This window comes from Ictalurus furcatus, chromosome 6 (assembly GCF_023375685.1).
Source record: "Ictalurus furcatus strain D&B chromosome 6, Billie_1.0, whole genome shotgun sequence".
Classification (NCBI taxonomy): domain Eukaryota; kingdom Metazoa; phylum Chordata; class Actinopteri; order Siluriformes; family Ictaluridae; genus Ictalurus; species Ictalurus furcatus.
In genome coordinates, this window is record NC_071260.1 from 20,098,782 (window position 1) to 20,113,262 (window position 14,481).

The following is a 14,481-nucleotide window of genomic DNA, read 5'->3' on the forward strand; positions in this document are numbered from 1 at the left end:
GGTTGCTGACTTGATTTTTAAGAATAGTTCATATTTATTTAAAAATGACGAAGGGGCTTGAGAGCGATCAAGGCCATGAAAGAAAGCATGCTCGAACGAGTGAGAAGAGAGTGATATCTAGCAGCTCTCCTCAGCAGAAGTCAGCTTGTAACGGCTGCTGTCTGACAACTTTGATTGTCCCCTGTGTCGACAGCCCGAGTCTGGCCTTCTGATGTACAAGGCGCACACAGCCTCTGATGAAAGCGAGCAGAGAGGTGTCATATTGAACGAGGGATTGCTTTTTAATCCAGGGCACATTGACTATTCTTGTCAATAGAAACTCAATACAAGTGCCAGCTTGAGATTTTTTTTTTTCTATAGGAATCTTGCTGGGCTTAATTTTCAAAGTGAATGCACAGATGCCAGGGAAGGGCTTTTTTTCTTTCTCTCTCATGCTGTCTCACTCACTCACTCACTCACTCACTCTCTTTCTTTGTGTTGTCAGCATTTGCTAGAAGCAGCACACGTGAAGTAGAGATGATGGGTGTCATCCTCTTTCACAGAATTGTGCCTTAACAGACAGACAGACAGACCTAGTGGAAGAAAGCAGCATACATGCACACACAGATCTGGTTTGCTGTTTAACCTTTTTCAAGAAATTGGACACAAGACTGTATTGAATTGTCTTGAGTATTACATTCTAGATATTTCTGTAAACATTGCACTAAAGCAAAAAGCAATACATGATCCTAGATCATAATTTTGCTTTAAGTCCTTAGATACAGAAATAGGAATAAATTGTCTATACAATGCAAAATTACTGTAACTATATATATATATATATATATATATATATATATATATATATATATATATATATATATATATAAAATGACAGTAATGTAAGTGTGCTGTCAACTTTCCTTTCTGCAGAAAGCCTTTTCGTGTGTGTGGCATGAAAAAAGGAAATGACATATTGAATGCTTCTCCCAGTCTTACTAATTCATTATAACAAATATGAGCTGCTTATCTGCGGAGAGAAGATGGAGAGATCTATTGATATAGATCAAAAGAGAGAGAGGGATGTTGGTGTACAGTATAGATGGAGACTGAATTGCTCATCTATCTCTATAAGAGGGGGATGTTGATCTAGGCAACAATAGATCTCTATAGGTCTCTGCATGTATTCAGTAGGTCCGAGAAGTGCAGATGGTCACAGTGCTACTGTATTTAAACTTTTTCTTGGCCAGCTCGATCACATCCTCACACTGTTTGGAGTGTCTTGCGGTGAGGTACAATAACTAGATCCGCCATATGAAAGTACTGCATCATATTTTAAACTAATGCTGATTTTTGTTATTCTCAGGTCTTACTGGAAATTCAGTTTAACTAGTTAATTTAAGGATTTAGTGTGATTTTATTTATTTATATTACTATTTTTTTTTAGGTAGAAGTTAACCATTATTGTCCAGACTAATCTAAAACTCACACAAATGACAAAACAAAAGTAATTCATTTGTAATTTATTTAGTTTCAAAGTTTTTTTTTATTTAATTTGTGTTCATTTAATTTAATTTAGTTTTATTGTTTATTTTATTTTATTTCATTTTTATGAAACCACATTACACTTTTTACTTTTCCACTTTCTATTTAATACTAAGTGTTAATATTAAAAAGAAGCACTAAGTGATGCATCACTCTTGGAGTATTATGTAATGTACATATAATGAATTCTTCTCTCAAAAGGTTTATTTTTATTTAGTTTAAAGACATGCTGTAGGCCGATTGGCACTTCCCAAAAGTTGGGACGGGGCAACAAAAGGCTGGAAAAGTAAGTGTTACTAAAAAGAAACAGCTGGAGGTTAATTGGCAACAGGCCTGTAACATGATTGGATATAAAAAGTAGTAAAGATGGGCAGAGGTTCACCAATCTGTGGAAAACTGCATCAACAATTTGGGGAACAGTTTCAGAATAATGTTCCTCAATGTAAAATGGCAAAGACTCTGAATATCTCATCATCTACAGTACATACTATCATCAAAAGATTCGCAGAATCTGGAGAAATCTGTGTGTGCGAGGGACAAGGGTGAAAATCAATATTGCATGCCCGTGATCTTCAGGCTCACAGGCAGCACTGCATTAAAAACAGGCATGATTCTGTAATGGAAATCACTGCATGGGCTCAGAAACACCTCCAGAGCTCATTGTCTGTGAACACAGTTCGCCTTGCCATCCACAAATGCTGGTTAAAGCTCTGTCATGCAAAGAAGAAGCCATATGTGAACGTGATCCAGAAACGCTGCTGTCTGGGCCAAAGCTCATTTAAAATGGACTGAGGCAAAGTGGAAAACTGTTCTGTGGTCAGATGAGTCAAAATTTTTAATTATTTTAGGAAACCATGGACGCCGCATCCTCTAAACTAAAGAGGACTAAAGAGGAGAGGGGCCATCCAGCCTTTTATCAGCGCTCAGTTCAAAAGCCTGCATCTCTGATGGTGTAAGGGTGCATTAGTGCCTATGGAATGGGCAGCTTGCACATCTGGAAAGGCACCATCAATGCTGAGAGGTATACACAGGTTTTAGAGCAACATATGCTTCCATCCAGATTCCATCCCATCTTTACTTCTGAGAGACTCTGCCTCTCTAAGATACTCTTTTTTTTTTATACCCAATCATGTTACTGACCTGTTGCCAATTAACCTAATTAGGTGCAAAGTGTTCCTCCAGCTGTTTCTTTTTAGTAACACTTACTTTTCCAGCCTTTTGTTGCCCCGTCCCGACATTTTGAGACGTGTTGTGGCCATCAAATTCAAATACTTTTTTTTTTTTCCTTAAAATGGTACATTTCCTCAGTTGAAACATTTGATATGTTTTCTGTGTCCTATTGTGAATAACGTGGGTTTATGAGATTTGCAAATCATTGCATTCTGTTTTTATTTACATTTTATCCAGCGTCCCAACTTTTTTGGAATTGGGGTTGTATAATAAGTATAATAACCTCACACTTTTCTTCCACTCTCTCTTTAATATAGCACTAAGTGATGCATCACTCTTGGAGCTTTGGATAATGTACATGTAATGAATTCCTCTCTCAAAACGTTGTAAATAGAATAATAAAGCTTTTACTAACAGGGGGATGCAGAGATTCAGCTTAGTGGTCAGTGTTCGCTATAGCACTATTCCTTTGGATGCTGTCTTCTTACTTACTGAGTGTTATTTCTTAAAGTGACAATATAACATTTATAGTACACAGGATAATTAGCTCAAAATACTCACACAGTCAATATTCTTTATCCAGTCTATTACTCATGTCTGTGGGGATGTGACCGAGATGGGGATGCTTCAGTTGACTTTGTCCTCTAAGCCTGCTGGCCAACATTGATGAATTCCTGTGCTCCAATTAGATGCGATATGCAGTGGTTGTTAATACAGGATAATTTACGCTCATTCTGGTTGTGGACAATTTGAAAACATATTGCCCTTGTTCAGGATGATCAGTAAAGCTATGGATGATCAACATTCCCACAAACACAGAAATACCATGATGTTCGTGAGAGTGAAGAGACAGCAGGTACACTATAAAAGAAGGAAGCTGAGGAATCGGAATATTATGAAAGACTGACAAACATCTTGTTTAAATGACATTTGCTGAGTGCAAACTAGAAACCACAGCAGTGCAGTAGTTTTCTAGTCCCAGATTCCTCTAGACTGCACGCATGGACACGAGACACATGCACATTTGCTGGGTTAATGCTGCTTTCCGTTTCTGCGGTGGGTATTTTTCTAAAGGTGTGTGGCACATCTGTGCTGCTATTGTTTATTCATGCAGTCGAGCCTTTGAAATGTGTTAAAATGCTTCCCACTCATTATAAAACTCCTGCCACCCATGGATTAGCACTTTGATGTCACCAATCCTGCTTCAAAGGCTGCTTTCAGTACCATTAATCAGAGTTTAGCCTCTGAAGACTCAGCCAGAGAAAACATTTGGACATCTTGTGCAGAAAGTTTTGAAACGCACAGACTGCCGTGCATGTGCTACAGTGGGACTGCATATCCTGTAGAACAGTGTGTGTGTGTGTGTGTGTGCGTGTGTGCGCGCACGCAAGCGTGTGATAGACGGAGAGAAAAATGAGGATGCTTTGCTGTGAAGTTTTCTCTACTGCTGTGTTTTGTGTCTAAACCATTTTCTGCTCTACTATTTTAAGAGGTTTAACCTTCAGCAGTGCAGATCTGTGTGTCTAAATGTTCTTTTAAGTCATTGCTACTGTATGTAGAGATGTAAACAAATATAAATACAGTATTCAGATTGAACAGATAATGCATTCTAAACAAATTTGAATACAGATATGAACACTTCTGAGTTTAGGTTGTTTTTGGGTTGGTTTGTTTTTTTAGAAAGTTTACCAAAAGGTTTTACAATATGTTTAGATCACAAAGGACAAAAACTTTGTTTTTCCTTTAATGTAGCTTGAAGAGTTTGGACACAAAAAACAGTTTGTGGAAGCTTGTAGGAAGTTGCTAATAAAAACTCCCAGCCCAACTGCATCTCAAAAACTGCACAAAGACTTGCAGAAGAACTGCACCCCAGCCCTAGAGAAGATTTTAATAGCGTTTCCAGTTACCTTTACTGATCTTTCTGGAACGCAACAAATCCCCAAACTGAAGTAAAACTAATAAAATATTATTAGGTGGATATTTTTTGTCAGTTGGAATTTGAGTTGAGAATAACATTGTAGCTTTTAAACAGTTAGCTTGTTTAATCACATTAGTCTCATTAGGTAGAAAGATCCACAGGGCATCTGGTTTAGAGGCTGAATAAAGTTCTGTTTTGCAAAATGTTACTGTTTTCATTTGTGAATGAAAGTTGACTTCTTTTTTTCTAGCAGCCTTGTTTTTGTTTTCCACTGTTCCTAGAACATAGTGATATGGTTCACGTTACAGAAATATAATCTTCTGGTATAAACCATGCGCACTTCTGGTTTAAATCCAACTATGAAAACAGATATTAATATTTTGCACACTATACAGAAACCGATAATGGCATTGGGTTACACCACTACTGTATAGAGATCTATGTTTTAAGTTGTGAATAAGATTGACCTTTATCATGCTGCACACTGTATGTCCATAAAAGATACTATAGAAATGAGATGCTATAGAAAGCTCATACTCGGGTCTGTAATGAGGTGGTTGTTTTCCAGGTAACCTGGCCACCTCCAGAGCCAGAGTCACTGCAGCCTCCCGGTCTCTGCCTCCTCAGCTCCACGCAGGACGTAGCAAGGTATGTACAAACACACCACATACACCTTTCATCATGTGACATGTAACGAATAAAACACGCTGGGACATAAAATAATTAATGATGGAATCATGTGATACAAGTACTATTTTCCTATAACCGCACATCCTGAAATAATTTTTCCCTCTTGTATCACAATGATTTGCCAACATTGCTTTTTTTTTAAATTATTTTAAAAAACAATTTCTCATGTTTTTGTCTGTTTATAGTTAATTTAATATGTGGAAAGACCATTATTTCCCTATAAACAGCCATTCCCTCACCAGCCTTTTTTCCTCTATCTTGAAGTTAAGACAAAATGCAGCTTGTCAGATAACTGATAAACTGGAAGTCCTTTGTCCTGTGTAGTGTAAAAAATGAACCCTGCCATGGCCATCCCTGTCCCCTGTCTTGAAACCCATAGAAAACCTGTGGGGTGAACTGAAGAGGAGAGGCCATTAGTGTGGACCTCGAAATTTGAAGGATCTGGAGAGATTCTGTATGGAGGAATGGTTTCAGATCCCTTGCCATGTATTCTCCAACCTCATCAGGCATTATAGGAGAAGACTCAGAGCTGTTATCTTGAGAAAGGGAGGTAGCACAAAGTATTGACTAAAAGGGTACAAGAAATTCTAGCACACATCTATTTAACAAAGCTATTTTTTGATAAACATGTGTTTTGTTTGCAATTATTGGATATCCATGAGAGCAGAGTATTTTTGTACATTTTTTTAAAACAAAATATCAAAAGTTTAAACAATAAAGACAATTTTTTCACAGCCTTCTTTGCTCATATTTACAAAGAGTGCCAATATGTATGTGAGTGATCACCATATTAAAAAAAAAAATTGTATTAGTAATTATAACATATTAGCAGGAGAGCACTGAACTGATGCTCTTTAGCGAAACTTGATAGAAAATCTACACTTTCCGACTAATTTGATATGAAAATTCCATAGTGCTGTAGTATAAGCATGATTTATGATATTTTTAGGGATAAACTGCCATTTGTTCATTGTCCATGTCCTGTAATGTTCTATTGAAATGTTCTACTCTGTATATGATACCAATTTTAAGTCTACACATTCTTCTACCTTGGTCTCCTATCATTTTCCTTTCTGATTCAGTAACAGTTATGACTGTTATCACATATTCTTTCTAACATATTGGGTGTTTCCAAAATAAAAAAAAATTGTTGCCTTCTAAGTTTGTATTCAATGTCAGGAAGCATAAAACACTGGTATAATGTGTAATAATAATAATTTTAATAATAAATAAATAAATAAATAAAAATAAAAATATTAATAATATAATTAATATTAAATAATAATGATAGTGAGTCTTTATTGATCACATATACATGTGCACAGTGAAATTCTTTTCTTCGCATACCCCAGCATGTCAGAAAGCTGGGGTCAGAGTGCAGGGTCAGCCATGATACAGCATCCCTGGAGCAGAGAACGTTAAGGGCCTTGCTCAAGGGCCCAACAGCAGCAGCTTGGCAGTGCTGGGGCTTGAACCCCCAAATCTTCTCATCAGTAACCCAGAGCCTTAACCGCCAAGCCACCGTGTGAGAGGACCACTGCCCTGGTGTGTTTTATACTTAATGGTTAAGTTCAAGCAAGAAATAGTGGGTGTATTCACAGAATATTCATTCTATTTTTTCCAGCATACTTTTATATCCGGTGTAACAGACTTTTTGGATTAGTGACTCTTAGAATGTGTTACTAACCTGCCAACATAGTGACGTTTTGTGTCTTTGAAGCTTGTCTCAATCTGTTTCCTTACAGATAAGTTCATAGCTTTAAAACACTGCCTTATACTCCTTATAAGAGAACTTACTGATGAGACAGCATAGACATAGACAGCTGCCTTGTATTTTGGACACACCTAATATCTCCTTATTAATATCACTTTCTCAACCCCTCAGTATCTGGTCTATGTGCATGAATACTTACTTACTTTAACTCTTTATCTATCTGTTCTTTCTACCTCTCTGTTTCCAAATGACCCTTTCTACTCTCAGTCTCCTAGATCTCGGAGAAAGGTAAGATTGTTAAACCTTCCAGAGCTTTCTGAATTTACCATCACTGGGTGTTGGTTTCTTAGTTTCTTATTTTTATTATTATTTTTTTTAATAATAGATTGAGGTTTACTTATTGCTGATTTAGGTCTCTTTAAATTGCAGCATTGATTGAAATCATATCCAATTTAGTGCAAGTGGCTCAACACTTGCTGTAAAATTTTGCTTTATAACACAATACTGTCAAGTTAAATTGTTGAATCTGATTCGTCAGGTGGTGTTGATTCATTTTCGGTAGCAGAACAGCTCCATGATTGGTTTGTATTAATATGCTCATTAGAATACATTATAATTTCTTTAACAGCTCATTTACAGGGACTGAATACACAAATACAAAAATCATGTTATTTATTAAAGAAAAATGCTCATTTTTTAAAAAAAAAATATGATTTGATATTTGATATAAATGTATTCTTATAGAAAACTTAACATTTATGGAAGGAGTGTCAGGTTGTAACAGTCAGTAGGTTTTCCAACACATGGAAGTTCTGAACAAAGGACAAAGGGACTTTCTGGTTTCTCTGTAACATGACAAGCTATGTGTTTTGTTTTAATTACTTTGAGAGAGAAAAAATGGTCTGGTGAGAGACAAACTGTTTATCGCTATAATGTACTGTAAGTGACAACAGGAACTAACATGTCTCTAGAATGTTCCTCAACATTAAATGTAACTATGAATGGTTAAATGGTGTGATGCCATTCTTTAATGAATTTAAAACTTGAAATCGTTTATCAAATTGCTGTGGTGTAATAGGATTAAAACACTTTAGTATGTGCCGTTACAGGAAAATAATCCACTTCATGGACACACCCCACTGTATTTTATTCCTTACATATCAAATAATAATTTCTGCCCTGGCATTTAGCTTATGCTTAAAAAAAATTTAAAAAAATTTAAAAAGTGCTTAATGAATACTGTAGCAATTTTACAAACAGTTAAAGTGGCGAATATGAAACTTCAGCAAGTTACAAGGAATGCCAAAAGTGGGACAGATGAAGAGAGGGAGACCTTGTTAAAGTAGTCACATTCACCTGTTTCTCTCAGAGACATGTTGGACAAAGTCAACTGTCAAAACCTCCAATTACAGAATGTAGGGCCAGTGAAATAAAATTCTGGGCATACCTTTCTCCTTTGCTCAGATGAAATGAAGTATTAAGATATTCACTTTGCTGCATAGATGTTCTATAAAATATTTATCACATCGTTAAATTTGATGAGTCCAGGAGAGGAGATAGCTGTTAAGAAGATCATATTGTATTCTTGTTAAAACACTGTTGAAAAGCAGAAGTTGGTTTGACATGAGGAGGTTTATTATAATAAAAAAATAAATAAATAAAAGCACCCTGAAGTATTAATGTCACCAGTATGCACACACTCCTCACGTCCTCACGATTTTGATTTTAAGTGTTTATTTTCTTGCCAGCCAAAGACAATTAAGTTGACATTATTGTTATCCTATTTTATTGGATCATATTACTCCATTATAGTGCATTTACAATCCCAGAGAGGAGAGAGAATTAACCATGTGTTAAACACATCAATATACAGAATAATAAAACTGGACCTGTGTGGATTTTGCAGTACATGCTGTTCCCATTCCCATGCATTTAATCAGCCTCAGTTGTTTCCATTTGTGCAGTTGTTCTTTTTCTGTTAGGACTCATTTATTTATTCCTAACTTTGAGCAAGTCACAGATTTACTATTTGTGAGGTTCTTTGGATGGACTAAAACTGAGGTGTGTGTTTTAGGTGGACACCATGGAAATGATGAGACACCCAGAGGAGACCACTAACATGAGAAGACAGACTGTAGCTTCCTACTTCCGTGTGAGTGTCCAGAAAATCAGGCTTCATTTGGTGTCCCACACTGGTGTCTTAGCACTATAAGGCTTTTATGAGAAATTGCCTATATTGACAATTTAGATTATAAATTAGAATAAATAGTCTGTTCCTGTTAGAGTTCCATATATGAGAATATCTCAGGAATCTCCAAATCTCAGACTACGTCTTCCAGACCTCCGCCAGCCCTATCAGCCTGTTCTACCATTACTTCTATTAACTTTTAGTTATGTGCTGCTATGAGCTAGAAAGTGTGGTTTACCGCAGAGTTCAGGCCTGTAGAGTCCAAATGAACACACACACTGACACATGTGAATGTTCACAGAGACTTCTGGTTTATTCATTCAAAACAGAAGTATTTATACACATTGATAAGAAGCAGTGCGTGGACGGTTTCTCCTGGTCCAGGTGTCAGACAGATTTAAACAAAACACACAGCACATAGTCATAATACAAAACAAGTCCTGTGTCATGTTGACACGGAAATACATGTGTATTTCAAGGATCTAGCTATAATCAAGGATAGCAGTTGATCAGCTTATTCAAAGAGGTAATTAAATATATACATTCATCATAGGTATTTGATAGCACAGAGACACACAAACAGAAACTATAACCCAGTATTCCCCGTATCCAAGGTGTCTTAATACAGTTCATAATATAAGAGAGTACATGATATAAGAGAATTTCCTTTCAGTTCCTCTCACGGATTCTTCCTCATATTATCTCAGGGAGTTTTTTCTTGCCACTCTCACATCTGGCTTGCCCATTGGGGATAAATTTATTATTTTTAATTTAGAACTGGAATTGATACATTTCTGTAAAGTGCTTTGTGACAATGTCCATTGTTAAAAGCTGTATACAAATAAAATTTTATTGAATTGAAGAAACAATTAAAGGGATAATTATAAGTGCTTTGTGATAATAGCTTTTGCCAATATTAGTTTAATAGACCGTGTTTGTTAGCCATTTTTATTGTGTAATGTATATTTGTGTTTTTCTCTAGTATTCTCTGATGGATCTGCTGTCTAAGATGGTAATGGGCACACCTCACTTTGTGCGCTGCATTAAACCCAATGATGATCGCCAGGCTCTGCGCTTCTGTCAAGAGCGTGTGATGGCACAGCTACGATACACAGGCATCCTGGAGACAGTCAACATCCGACGCCAGGGCTTCTCTCACCGCATCACCTTTGATGACTTTGTTAACAGGTAGGAGAGCTCAGAGCTGCTGTTACGGCCACTCAGGAGCTCTTGTACAACAAGCCCTATCACACGAAACATGGCTTGTTAATTAGGCAGAATAAGTGGGACAGATTCAGTAACGTGTAGTTATTAATGGGAAAACTCTGTACTCCCTGAGCGAAGGATGAGAAGATTCAGAGGAAAGTAGCTATTAAATGAGGGCAGAAAGGAAATAGATGTAAAGGAAGATTTCTGGTATCTGGTTTATTGGCAAGTCCAGCTGTGCATCTTCAGATAAATAAGTGCAGTTTGTTTAACTTATAGGACTTTACAGGAATTTATTTTACCACTGAAATAGTAGTTTTGTGACAGTTTGGGGAAACCCATTAGATGTTGCCATGAGTGATTTCTGAAAAACATCCAAAAATGACAGAATTTTAGTTTTTGACAAAATTTGCCAATCAAATGTGCCAGTAATATACTTTGGCACCTCTGTTATAAGAGAATATAAATACAGTGCTCTCCAGAAATATTGGCACCTTTGGTAAATGTGAGCAAAGAAGGCTGTGCAAAATTGTCTTTATGGTTTAACCCTTTCATCTTTTGTTTAAAAAAAAAATCACAAAAATACTTTGCTCTCATGAATATCAAACAATTGCAAACAAAGCAATTGTATTTGGATAATTTTTGGATAAACACAAGTTTATCCAAAAAATAAATATTTGTTAAATATAAATGTGCAACAATTATTGGCACCCTTTTAGTCAATACTTTGTGCTACCTCCCTTTGCCAAGACAACAGCTCTGACTCTTCTCCTATAATGCCTGATGAGGTTGGAGAATACATGGCAAGGGATCTGAGATCATTCCTCCATACAGAATCTCTCCAGATCCTTCAAATTTTCAGTTCACCCCACAGGTTTTCTGTGGGTTTCAAGACAGGGGACTGGGATGGCCAAGGCAGGACCTTGATTTTGTGGTCAGTAAACCATTTTTGTGTTGATTTTGATGTATATTTGGATCATTATCCTGCTGGAAGATCCAACTACGGCCCATTTTAAGCTTTCTGGCAGAGGTAGTCAGGTTTTCATTTAATATCCATTGATATTTGATAGAGTCCATGATGCAATGTATCCTAACAAATTGTCCAGGTCCTCTGGCAGAAAACAGCCCCAAAACATTAAAGAGCCACCACCATATTTAACCGTGGATATGAGGTACTTTTCCATCTGGCTAGCTCTCTGTGTGCGCCAAAACCACCTCTGGTGTTTATTGACAAAAAGATCTATTTTGGTTTCATCTGACCATAGAACCCGATCCCATGTGAAGTTCCAGTAGTGTCTGGCAAACTGAAGACGCTTGAGTTTGTTTTTGGATGAGAGTAGAGGCTTTTTCTTGAAACTCTTCCAAACAACTTGTGGTGATGTAGGTGTATTCGGATTGTAGTTTTGGAGACTTTCTGACCCCAAGACACAACTAACTTCTGCAATTCTCCAGCTGTGATCCTTGGAGATTTTTTTGGCCACTCGAGCCACCCTCTTCCCCAGTGTGTTGAGACAATACAGTGGGGGCAATAAGTATTGAATGCATCAAATTTTTTTCATTAAATATGTTTCCAATGAGACCATTCAGATAAACTTTTCACCAGACTTTGGAATTAACTCAAGAAATCCACAAATACAAAGAAATCCAAACATTAAAATCCATTAATGAAGTCATGTGTAATAAAGAAGAATGACACAGGAAAAAAGTATTGAACACACTGAAATTTATTTAATACTTAGTGGAGAAGCCTTTGATTGTAATGGCAGATTCAAGACGCTTCCTGTATGAAGAAATTAATTGGCCGCAGTATTCGGATGTGATTTTGGCCCATTCTTCTATACCAGGGGTGTCCAATCTTATCTGCAAAGGGCCGGTGTGGGTGCAGTTTTTCTTTCCAACCAAGCAGGATCCACACCTGATTCCATCTGTTTAATCAGTTGATCTTGGCTTTCAATAGACTCAGGTGTGGCTTCTGCTTGGTTGGAATAAAAATCTGCACCCACACCGGCCCTTTCCGGTTGGACATCCCTGCTCTAAACATAGTCTTTAAATCTTGTTCAATTGGATTCAAGTCAGGTGACTGACTGGGCCATTCTAACACCTTGACTTTTTTCTCTGAAACAAATTGAGTATATCCTTTGCTGTATGCTTTGCATCGTTGTCCTGCTGGAAGGTCCACCCACTTCTTTTACCCAGTTTTACCCACCCGGTAAAGGGATCCATTCATCGATCCTTCAATTATATGAAGTCTGTCAGTACCATGTGATGGAAAAACAGCCCCACACCATGATGTCACACCCAGCCCCACACCACCTCCAAACTTTACTGCTGGTATAGTGTTTTAAAGGTGAAGTGCAATGCCATTTCTTCTCCAAACATGGTGTGTAGTATGACAGCCAAAAGTTAAATTTTGCTCTCATCTGACCAGGTTACACTTTCCCAGTATTTCATAGGCTTGTCCAAATGAGTTGTAGCAAACTTTAAGCTTCAACATGCCTTTTCTTTAGTAATGAAGTCTTGCCGGGTGAGCGTGAGCAGTGGGGTGCATTGCCTATTGTTTTCTCTGTGATGATGGTACCTGCTGCCTCCAAGTGTTTCTGGAGCTCCTTCTGAGTAGTCCTTGGCTCTTGGGCTACTCCTGACTATTCTTCTGACTCCCTGATTAGAAATCTTGCAAGGCGCTCCTGTGCGTGGCCGAGTGATGTTGCTTCCACTTGCGGATAATGGCCCCAATGGTACTTACTGGAGGATTCGGAAGTTTTGAAAAATGTCTGTATCTGATTCCATCAATATGTTTTGCAACAATAAGGTTGTGAAGGTCTTGGGAGAGCTCTTTGCTTTTACCCATCATGAGATGTTTCTTGTGTGACACCTTGGTAATGAAAAGCCTTTCTATAAACCATCAATTTACTAACACAGCTGATATTAATTAGGTAGGATGTATAATTACTTTCTAATTACTTACAGATTTCAGCTGGTTCCTTACCTTGCCTTGGAGAACTGCTTTTTCTTAGTGTGTTTAATACTTTTACTTTATGGACTTTAATGTTGTTAATTCTTTATATTTCCAGATTTCTTGAGTTAATATTGATGTCTGGTGAAAATTTCATGTGGATAACCTGATTGGAAATATGTTTACTGAAAACAAATGTTAACGTGTTCAGTACTTCTTATCCCCACTGTGTTTTCTGATATGAATCCACAGGGGTGACAATAATTGTTGCACACCTATATTTAACAAAGTTTATATATATATATATATATATATATATATATATATATATATATATATATATATATATATTCATTCTAAACCTGTGCTTTGTTTGCATGAGAGCAGAGTATTTTTGTGAATTCTTTGAACAAAAGGTTAAACAATAAAGACAATTTTTCACAGCCTTCTTTGCTCATATTTACCAAAGGTGCCAATATTAGTGGAGGGCACTGTATATTTTACCAAAATGATGTGAAATGTTTTATGTAGGCTTTCTAGTCCTGTCTTGATGTATTTAATTTTTTTGCCTGCAAAGATCATGTTAGGTAAGGAGCCATTTAAACATATTCAGTGGTAAATGCAATCAGTCTGCATAAAGATGTCCAAAACCTTGTGTGAGCGTAAGGCATTGATCAAATTGTTAGGTAACTGTCTGCTGTAGCTAAATGGATATAATCCTAATCAATTCAGTTTGTAATCAGATACCAGCTCTCAAATAGTCTGTGATGCTCCTGTGTTTTCGCAACACCATTAAAACAAAGAAGAGCACTCTGTACAGATAACAGCAGACAAAAATATTTAAATAATTCAATAAAAAGACAATAATAACAACACATTTAGTCAACAGAACTGACTGAATTAATCAGCAATTATTTTTCCTTCGAAGTAAGTGACTGACACAGATCAGACTTGTGAAGAGATGACAATGAGGCTTAAATTTTAAATGCCGTGAGTGATCGTGCCATCTGTAAAATAACTAACTAAAGTTTGTGAGCAGCAGCACTCAGGACCCTAGATCCATACAGGACCTTAGCTCAGTTCATCTACAGAGATGCCTAGATACTGTACAAAGACTG

General features: G+C 36.9%; 1 protein-coding gene across 1 annotated transcript in view; it reads left to right on the plus strand.

Annotated features, from left to right (window-relative positions):
* Window positions 1–14,481, plus strand: part of myo3b (myosin IIIB) — an 83,571-nt gene that overhangs the window by 35,755 nt on the left and 33,335 nt on the right. Inside the window, exons 22-25 of the mRNA XM_053627894.1 lie at window positions 5,181–5,260; window positions 7,284–7,304; window positions 9,091–9,168; window positions 10,187–10,392. Coding sequence (XP_053483869.1) covers window positions 5,181–5,260; window positions 7,284–7,304; window positions 9,091–9,168; window positions 10,187–10,392 — 385 coding nt within the window. The remainder of the gene's footprint in view (window positions 1–5,180; window positions 5,261–7,283; window positions 7,305–9,090; window positions 9,169–10,186; window positions 10,393–14,481) is intronic.